This window comes from Lontra canadensis, unplaced genomic scaffold, assembly GCF_010015895.1.
Source record: "Lontra canadensis isolate GAN:19392208 unplaced genomic scaffold, GSC_riverotter_1.0 scaffold59, whole genome shotgun sequence".
NCBI classification, from domain to species: domain Eukaryota; kingdom Metazoa; phylum Chordata; class Mammalia; order Carnivora; family Mustelidae; genus Lontra; species Lontra canadensis.
In genome coordinates, this window is record NW_022631053.1 from 3163402 (window position 1) to 3174382 (window position 10981).

At 39.2% G+C, this 10981-nt stretch overlaps 1 protein-coding gene across 5 annotated transcripts in view; it reads right to left on the reverse strand.

The window, feature by feature from the left end:
* Positions 1-10981, reverse strand: part of SCN8A (sodium voltage-gated channel alpha subunit 8) — a 171503-nt gene that overhangs the window by 87922 nt on the left and 72600 nt on the right. For all 5 annotated transcript variants that reach the window (XM_032876747.1, XM_032876751.1, XM_032876749.1 and 2 more), the window contains exon 3: positions 1959-2077. In XM_032876747.1, coding sequence (XP_032732638.1) covers positions 1959-2077 — 119 coding nt within the window. The remainder of the gene's footprint in view (positions 1-1958; positions 2078-10981) is intronic.

Genomic DNA, 10981 nt, shown 5'->3' on the forward strand with positions numbered 1-10981 from the left:
GGGTATCATGAGAATTAAGTCAGTAACCTGAAAGGAGACAAAGCACAGAGGACAAGGAAACGGCAAGGTGATAATGAAAGCCACCATGAACACAGAATGCAGCCATATGTATCGACACCTGACCAGAGAACTGTGGGTGGACACAGCAGGAGAGCCACTCTCTTTCTTTCAAAAGGGCTGTCACTGCTCTACTCCTTTTGGATAAATCATCTTCCCCCCTACCCCTTCCCTCTTCAGCCTCAGCTATGGAATAAGTCTCTAAATCCCGGCGTACAGAGTAACCAGAAATCTACTGGCCTACCATATGCCCAAATCATCAGGTGAAAAAACACATTAAATCAAATCTATATTATTCAGTACTCATTTACTGTTAATTATCTTGTCTTGCATAACTAGTTATTTGGAAAGCTACATGCAATTAATGGTTCACTTTTTTTTTTTTTAATTGAAGTATAGTTGGCACACACTGTTATGGTGGTTTCAGGGGTAGAACACAACGGTTCACTCCTAGGTCCCCAAAGGGCTGAATTGTCCTTAGAGGGCAAGGCAACAGCCGCTATGTGTGGCATTTGAACAGTTTGGGAAACCAGTCACGACCTGTTGGGTGAGGATTTCAAGGATATATGCACCACCATACTAAGAATTAGATAATGGGGAAGATGCGTCTGGTCATGCTCAAAGTGCTCAGGAATGTTTATGGAGAGCAAACCATTTTGTTGCTTTTTCTATTCCATCCAAGATTTTTCTCAACCCTTTCTGTTTTTGTCTACTGAGAAAAAAATAAACTCCTTTAGGTCAGCATGTGAGTTACTCAAACTCAAAAAACTGTCACTTGAACAAGCACAGAAACCATATCCCATTTGTTGCTAACTCTCTCTCTTGCTAACAGCTTTCACCATCCTCACTCTACTAATGGAGTTTTTTAAAGAAAAAATACTTCTTACAGCTGGATTTTTTCTTCATTACAGCTCAACTTCTCTTCCGGGAATAACACATTCCAGTTAGAAGAGAAAAAGATGCTGCCTTCTGATCCAATAAAAGGGGAGGAAGTCCACTGTGAATTATTTATTCCTTGTAAACCTTTAAGTTTCAGAACTATGTTCCTTATAAACCACAGATTTCGGAATTGGGCTGCTAAATTCTTAGAGTCAATAAAATGTGCCAACAGCTTAGCCAACCAATTTACTAAGTTCCAATCGCCACTTTCCTCATCCTACTTGGAGAATACAATATCCTTCAGAGCACGGGACTAAGTCCTGACAAACTAAACTCCAACCATTAAATATAAAGTCACTATGCGAAGTTGCTAAACTCATCACATAATTTTTCATCTGTCATACACTCTCTTATATTAATAAGATATGAAAGTCAGGCCACATGAGTAAATGGGCATTTTCTGCTGAAGGGGGGGGGAATGCGAGTAGAGACTCATATTAGGCTTGCAATCTGGATCTAAACCTCTATATGAAGGGGCCATTTAACGTGAGAAACTGTCTCTGGCACTTTCCATACACACTGCTCAAGAAATCAGAAATATTCAAGGCAGATTTCTAAAGCATTCATTGAACTCTTTATACTCAAGAAGTGGCCTTCCAAAAAATTCTAGCATTGAACTTGTGTTAAAGACCTGAATCGTTTGCCTCAGGATGAAATTACTGAACTCTGAGCACTTCAAAGAGTAAGGTTTCAGTTACAGGTTAGTGTCTTGATTTGTCTTTCCTCGTGATACCAACAAAATTCTGGACTCCCGTGATATCATTCTAGGAAAAGAGAGTTGGCTGAAGCTTAATCCAGGATCTGGCAGAAGGTCATGCAAACTGCTGGCTCCGACACTACTGTCAATGACACTACTGATAAGATACTTAATATACAATTCAATTGTCAAAGTTCAGAAACATATTCTATATACCAGCGACCATGCAAATGCTGCACTCAGCCCACATTGTAGAAAAGGATATGAATGTATCAAAATTTTAATAGCTATTCTTCTTATCAGGTTAAAAGGACTTAAAATGTACAAGGCAGGCGTGGCACTAAATCTGAAGAGAGTTTTCCCTCTGTTTAATACTACAAAGGTCTGTGGAGAAAGAAAAAGAGAAATTATTAAAGCATGGGAATTAGTCACCACACACAACAACACTTTTCTAGGCAAGAAATAAATAAACTTAAATGTATTTATAATTTTGACTTCCCAAGCTGGTTTCTAAGGCAAGAAACCTTAAGACACTGTGTCTTTCCCTCCCATCCCTCCCCTGACCTGCCCCAGATTACAGACATAACACACAATGGACACTATTTTAGCAATATTATGTACTTCTATAAATTTCTTTCTTTCTTTCAGAAACATATTTGAATTATACCTAGGCTGTACTCTGCCAGTTCTGGACAAGATATTGAAGTTCATTAATTTGAGATTCATTCACCCAACAACTGTTTTCTACATCCCTACTGTGTTCCAGGCAATGTTCTAGGTGCTTGAGAAACAGCAGTGGACAAGGCTACCGTGGTGCAGGAAGCTTATATTCTAATGGGGAAGAAAGACAACAGATTTAAAAAAAAAAACATAACGAATAAGTAAATGATATACAATGTGGTAAGAGCTATGGAAAAAGAGGAAGATGAGGGAAGGGGAGACAAAGAGTGCTGGGGTCAGGGGACGTGTGAATGGAGAGGTGACCCATTCTGAAGGAGGTGGTCCATGGAGCAAAGACTCGAAGTAAGTGAGAAGAGCTCTCCATTCCACTGGTGCTTATCTACGGAGTCTACGCTCTCTGGCTCTCAAAAGCCTCCACGACCAAACAGCCTTGACGAAATCATTCAACTGTATTTCCCAACGTGAATCTTCCCGTTTTGCCATGTTATAGTAAGTCATAACTGGCCTTTGCTCACATTGCTCATCCTACCCACAATGCCTTTTCCTGTCTCATGAATTCAATTCAAAGTACTTCTGAGCATCGATTCTGTGCTAAACTCTGGGTTACAAAATTGGATAAAACTGTACTTTTAGGGAAGGCATATATGTGAACTAGTGATTATGATGCAGGGTAAATATAAAGTTCAGTAAGAAAAATATGCATACTGTATGACAGGCAGCAGAAGGGGGAGTTTCTTCTCCCCTTGGGTAAAGAATGGAAGGGAGAAGAGTGAGTTGGAAGGTATTCATGAAGGAAGGGAACTGATATTTGGAAGGCATTTCAAAGATACAAGGGGAAGGGCTGGAAGGGAAAGGAAATAGAATAGAATGTAGAGAAGCACAGTAGCACATAACCATGGGCCACTCTCAGGGAACTGATAGGTAATTTGGTGTTGATGGAGGAGAAACAGAGAAGGGGTGCAGCAGACTACGAAGCTGGATAGGCAGGGGCCTATGAGACTGAGCTCCTAAGTAGACAAGGCCAGTGGCAAGTACAGAGCACTGGCAACTCATTGTGTGGATGAAAGAGCAAATTGTCAAACATTAGCCATTCTAAGTAGGCTTTAAAAAATAGGGCACCTGGGTGGCTCAGTGGGTTAAGCCTCTGCCTTTGGTTCAGGTCATGATCTCAGGGTCCTGGGATGGAGCCCCGTATTGGGCTCTCTGCTCAGCGGGGAGCCTGCTTCACCCCAATCCTCTGCCTGCCTCTGCCTACTTGTGACCCCTCTCTCTGTCAAATAAATAAATAAATAAATAAATAAATAAAATCTTTAAAGAAAAAAAATATATATACCAAGCAATACACGCTTGTAATTATATATAAGGCACAGAAGACTTAAGTTCTATCTCATTACCCAAAGATAACCTTTGCTGTTATATCTTTTTTTGTACATCTTTTCTGAACTTTTCTGTGTAAATACAAGCATACAGATACAGCCTTAAAAAGACTTATTTTCTCTCTCAGATGGGATTGTACTATAAATACTCTTCTGCACCTTGCATTAAAAAATGAACCCCCACAAAGAAAAGCCCAGGACCAGATGGCTTTACTGATGAATTCTACCAAATGTTTAAAGAATTAATACCAATCCTTTGCAAATTCTTCCAAGAAACAGAAGAGGACACACTGCCCAACTCATTCTGTAAGGTTGGTATTGACTTGATACAAAATCAGACAAAGACATCACAAAAAAAATCAAAACTGTAATATCCCTGGGGCGCCTGGGTGGCTCAGTGGGTTAAGCCGCTGCCTTCGGCTCAGGTCATGATCTCAGGGTCATGGGATCGAGCCCCACATCAGGCGCTCTGCTCAGCGGGGAGCCTGCTTCCCTCTCTCTCTCTGCCTGCCTCTCTGTCTACTTGTGATCTCTGTCAAATAAATAAATAAAATCTTAAAAAAAAAACCCTGTAATATCCCTTATGAATACAGACACAAAAGTCTCAACAAAATACCAGCAAACTGAATCCAGAAGCATATAAAAAGGATTATACACCATGATCAAGAAATACAAAGATGGTTTAATATGTAAAAATCAATGTAATGCAACATACTAATAAAATTAAGACAATAACCACTAGACCACCTCAACAGATGCAGAAAAAGCATTCAACAAAGTCCAATACTCTTTTATAATAAAAAACACCCAACAAACTAGAAATAGAAGGGAACTTCCTTAACCTGATGAAGAGCATATAGCTAATATCACATTTAATGATAAAACTAAAAGTTTTCTCTCTAAAATTAGGAATAAGACAAGGATGTCCCTCTCACTACTTCTATTCAACACTGTACTGGATGTTCCAGGCATGGCAATTGAGCAAATAAAACTATTTCTGTGTGCAGATGAAATGATCCTATATAGGGAAAACTCTACGGAATACACATTCACAAAACTATTAGAGCTCATAAACAAGTTCATCACAGTTTCAAGATACAAGATCAATATATAAAAATCAGTAGTATTTCTATACACTAGCAATAAGCAATCCAAAAATTAGGAAATTAAGAAAACAACTCCATTTATAAGAGCATCCAAAAGAACAAAATACCTAGGAATAAATGTAAGAAATAGAGTATAACACTTGTACACTGTAAACTACAAAACATCATCAACAGAAATCAAAGAAGACCTAAATCAGTGGAAACCATCTCATGCTCAGGTATTAGAAGATGTAATGTTGTTAAGATGGCAATACTTCCCAAACAAATCTACAAATTCAAGGCAATGTCAATCAAAATCTCAACTGCTTTTTGGGGCAGAAATTAACAAGTTCATGCTCAATTCATACAGAAATGCAAGGGAACCAAAAGAGCAAAACAATTTTGAAAATTAAGAATGAATTTGAGGACTCACACTTCCCTGTTTCAAAGCTTACTACAAAGCTATAGTAATCAAGATTGCGGTACTAGCATAAAGATAGCCATATCTATCAATAGAACAGAATTGAGAATTCAGAAATAAACCCATACAACTATACAAATTGATTTTTGACAGAAGTGCCAAGACAATTCAAAGGGGTAAAGAGTAGCCTAGCCTTCAATAATCAGTGCTGGGAAAATTGGACAACCACATCCAAAAGAATGAATATGGACCTCTACCTCACACCTTATAAAAAAATTAACTCAAAATGGATCAAAGATCTAAATGTAAGAGCTAAAATGATAAAACACTTTGAAAAAAAACATAAGTGTAAATCTTCACATCTTTGGATTTGGCAGTGGTGTCATACTTGTGACACCTAAAGCACAAACAACCAAATTAAAAAGAGATAAATTAGACTTCATCAAAATTCAAAATTTTGTGCAACAAATGACACTATCAAGAAAGTTAAGAGAACCCCACAGAATGGGAAAAAATATTTGCAAATTGTGAATCTAAGAATCATCTAGCAGCCAGACTAGAAAAGAATTCTCAGAACTCAACAGTAAAAAGACAAATAATTCAATTTTAAAATAGACATTTCTACAAAGCAGACAGACAAATTAGTGGCACATGAAAAGATGTTCAACATCATTTGTCATTAAGGAAATGCAAATAAAACCACAATGAGACAGTACTTCACACCTACCAGGATGATCGTAATGGAAAAAAAAAGAACATGGAAAAGAACAAGTGCTGGCAATGATGTAGAGAAGCTGGAAGATGAAAAAGCTCTGGAAATGGATAGTGGTGATGGTTGTACAAAATGATGGATATATTTAGTATCACTGAATTGTACACTTAAAAATGGTTAAAATGGTAAATTTTATTTACATATATTTTGCCACAATAAAAATATATACATTATTATCTGAAGAGTGCTCAGTAAGGTGTTATTGACAAATTTATAAAAATCAGCTTTATTCCAAGCCAAATAATAGAATTAAGAAAAGTAATAGCCAAAGGTGGTTTCCTAACCCATTTTGAACTTCAAAATGATTGGAGGAACTTTTTGAAAACTAAAGACATCTGGTCCTAGAAAAAAAGGAAAGAAAGAAAGAAAATGACGGATTATTCATGTCACAACATGGATGAACCTTGAAAATCTTGAAAAGAATTCATATACAAAAGGCCACATACTGTAGGACTCTATTTACATGAAATGTCCAGAATAGGCAAATCTATGGCGGAAAGTTGGTTAGACGTTGCCTAGGGCTGGATGGGGAAGGGAATGGGGAGTCACTGTTAAGGGGCCTCTCTGGGGAGACAAAAATGTTCCAAAATTAGATAGTGGTGATGACTGAACAATATGTGAACAAAACACCAATGAACTGCACACTTTGAAATGGTGAACTAACTTGTGAATGATACCTCAGTAAAAAACAAACACCACAGCAACAGAACAAAAAAATAAACTGTTTGAGAAGTATAAGACATATAGAAAGGCCTAAAGAACAATACCACCAACATCCATGTACCCATCAGTAGCTGAAGAGACTAAGGCCTTACCAATGTTGCTCCTTCCTTCACGCTCTCCAAACACATCTCTCCTTCCCACAGAGGAAGCATGATTTTGAAACTCATCTTGAGGTCCCACTTTTTAATGAAATATTCCCAATTACTCTGAGCTCTCCCTTTTCTGAACTCCTATTTATAGTTGGACTTCTTTTGCCTTTCATTCCATTCTAAATCTTTTTTTTTAACCCTCCCACTGCCCCAACCAGTTACCTCAAAACTAGGTTTTACACTCTCAGAGGGCAGGAGTCAATCTCACATTTCTTCCCACAGTTCCAATAACCTAAACCCATGCCACGCACTTCCAATAAACAGCTGCCCCAAATCCTTTCCTCTCATCGTCTAGTCTTTCCTAATCTGGCAGTCACGCCTTTCTCTCCCAGTAGGAAAGCAGTGCTGGTGTTATGCCATATATATTCTGGAAATGCTCAATTCACCATCCCTAGTGTTCGAGACTGCACTGTGACAATGTTCTTCCTGTCAGAGGGTACTGGCTCTGGTGGGACGTGCTGCAGGAAAGCCGAATCCTAAAAGCAAGAGGAAGCAGTAGACCTAGGGTTAAGCTGAAGTAGGTCAGAGGCCAGGTCTTCCATATTTTAGTTACCCAAAGAAACAAAGACGCCGGGACTTTCCAGAAACTCCCTCTCTGAAATTCTTGTACGCATCTGGGTTTCTATAGCAACTCCCTCTATGAAAATGCCAAGCCTTTTAAATAACCTCCTCATTCAGCTTCCTAATATTCCCATGAAGTATGGGTAAGGGAGGGATTATTCTCCTCTATGCATTTTACAAAAGCTCAGGAGAGGGACACCACCTAGCAAAGGTCACAGAGCAAAGGTCATGCAGCAAAGAGCAGTATATTATGCCAAGTTTAGAGCCTCCTTACAGCTTCTCCTGTGCCAGATTGAGAGGCTGATTAGTGGCAATGTGGCAGAGAATGAGACTGGTATGGGGGATGGATTCCCTGGTGAATGAGAAATTTGAGCCCCTGGGGCACACAACATAAAAGCCTAAGCAGCAATGAAAAAAGCACTGGCCCATGTCCCAGGATCTAAAAACCACCAGGCCAAGTCTTTACAAAATCACCTACCTGCTTTAGAGGAAGACAGGGAACAGGACTTTTGAAAGTAGCGTACTCTGCACCCTCCATTTCTCTGATCTTTGAGTTTGATCATGGAAAAATCATGGAAAGATGGGTCTAGAGGTCCACTGAGGGTACCTCCTACCGCGGAGTCAGCATCTGCACATGAACAACTATCTGCTGGCTGCTTAATGAACAAATGCTTATGTGTCTGAGTTGAGGGACTAGGAGAAGAGGCAAAAGAAAAAGAAGAATGAAGGAATGGAAACTGTTAGTCTTGGTTGAAGAAAAGCCAGGAGGCAGTTAGGATTCTGAATTAGTAAGTGAGGAGTTGGCAAGTTGGCAAGGAAAGTAGGGATTTTGGTGAATTTAAAAACTATGGTTTTATAGGTATAAAGGCTTTATTAAGGGTATTTTATGTGTGGGGCACCTGGGTGGCTCAGTGGGTTAAAGCCTCTGCCTTCGGCTCAGGTCCTGGTCTCAGGGTCCTGGGATTGAGCCCCGCATCGGGTTCTCTGCTCAGCAGGGAGCTTGCTTCCTCCTCTCTCTCTGCCTGCCTCTCTGACTACTTGTGATCTCTATTAAATAAATAAATAAAATCTTAAAAAAAAAAAAAGAATATTTTATGTGGGCGCATAGGTGGCACCAGTTAAGCCGGTTAAGCAGCTGCCTTTGGCTCAGGGGCCCTGGGATCGAGTCCTGCATCAGGCTCCCTGCTCAGTGGGGAGCCTGCTTCTCCCTCTCCCTCTGTTGCTCCCCCTACTTGTCTCTCTCTGTCAAAAAGTAAGTAAATTTTAAAAGAAGGAAAAAAAGGAATGTTTTACGTTTTAATGTGAAATAGAAATTTCATAATTAATTTAGGTATTAAATACTGTGCATAGAGTAAAAATAGTTTATCAGCACTCTTTTCTAAATATTTCCATCCTAGGTCTTCATCAAGTATAAAAAGAAGGTACCTTTTTTCCACTCAAAGAGAAATAAATACATGGTCCACACAAAACCACGTCCAGTGAAGATGAATCCTTCATACTCCCAGTAGCCGGCTGTATTACGATAAAACATACCTTATTGTTAAAATAACTAGTACATATGCTTAATGTATATGCAGTTTTAAACAAATGCATCTTTTAAAAAAAAGATTTTAGTTATTTATTTGAGATAGAGTGGGGGGAGCATGAGTAGGTGGGGAGCAGAGGGAGAAGCAGGCTCCCCACTGGGCAGGGAGCCCAATGCAGGACTCAATCCCAGGACCCCGGGATCATGACCTGAGCCAAAAGGACGTTTAACAGACTGAGCCACCCAGGTGCCCCCTTTCATAACTGCATCTTTAGCATAAAACAAGATGGTGTGTAGACTAAGACAAGTACTCCAAGCTTAGGAATCTCCCTTTCAACACTGGCATTTGTAGTGCTCATGTGACAAACAGCATTGTGTATATCAGGGGAGAACAAATCTCTTTCATGAAGAGCCACACAGTAAATATTGCAGGCTCTGTGGGCTGCACAGTCAACTCAAGCCTGCCGCTGTGGGGCAAAGTAACCACAGACAACATGTAAACAAGTAAGAGTGTCTGTGTTCCAATAAACTTTATTTATGGACAAGGAAATTGAAGTTTCATGTAATTTTCACACATCACAAAATATTATTCTTCCTTTGACATTTCCGTAACCATTTAAAAGTGTAAAAACCCTTTGAACCCGTGGGCCATACAACAACAAATGGCAGAGATGATCTGACCCACAGGGCACAGCTGGGTGAATCCTGTCACACACTAACACCAGTTCTGGACCTAGGCCCAACTGGCTACATAGGAGTTAATTACAGCAAAGAAGAAGTAAAACTCTCACTCTTTGTGGAAGATACGATACTTTATGTGGAAAACCCAAAAGACTCCACCCAAAAATTGCTAGAACTCATACAGGAATTCAGTAAAGTGTCAGGATATAAAATTAATGCACAGAAATCAGTTGCATTTCTATACACCAACAGCAAGACAGAAGAAAGAGAAATTAAGGAGCCGATCCCACTTACAGTTGCACCCAAAACCATAAGATACCTAGAAATAAAACTAACCAAAGAGACAAAGATTCTATACTCAGAAAACTATAAAGTACTCATGAAAGAAATTAAGGAAGACACAAAGAAATGGAAAAACGTTCCACACTCATGGACTGGAAGAAAACATATTATGAAAATGTCTATGCTACCTAAAGTAATCTACACATTTAACATAATCCCTATCAAAATACCATCAATTTTTTTCAAAGAAATGGATCAAATAATCCTAAAATTTATATGGAACCAGAAAAGACCCCCTAATAGCCAGAGGAATGTTGAAAAAGAAAACCAAAGTTGTCGGCATCTCAATTCCAGACTTCAAGCTCTATTACAAAGCTGTAATCATCAAGACAGTATGTATTGGCACAAAAACAGACACATAGATTGACGGAACAGAATAGAGAGCCCAGAAATGGACTCTCAACTCTAGGGTCAACTACTCTTTGACAAAGCAGGAAAGAATATCCAATGGAAAAAAAGACAGTTCTTCAACAAATGGTGTTGGGAAAATTGGACAGCCACATGCAGAAGAATGAAACTGGACCATTTCCTTATACCACACACAAAAATAGACTCAAAATGGATGAAAGACCTCAATGTGAGACAGGAATCCACCAAAATCCTTGAGGAGAACACAGGCAGCAACCTCTTCGACCTCAGCAGCAGCAACTTCTTCCTAGAAACATCGCCAAAGGCAAGGGAAGCAAGGGCAAAAATGAACTATTGGGACTTTATCAAGATCAAAATCTTCTGCACAGCAAAGGAAACAGTCAACAAAACCAAAAGACAACTGACAGAATGGGAGAAGATATTTGCAAAGGACATATCAGATGAAGAGCTAGTATCCAAAATCTATAAAGAACTTATCAAACTCAATACCCAAAGAACAAATAATCCAATGAAGAAATGGGCAGAGGACATGAACAGACATTTCTGGAAAGAAGACATCCAGATGGCCAACAGACACATGAAAAAGTGCTCCACATCACTCTG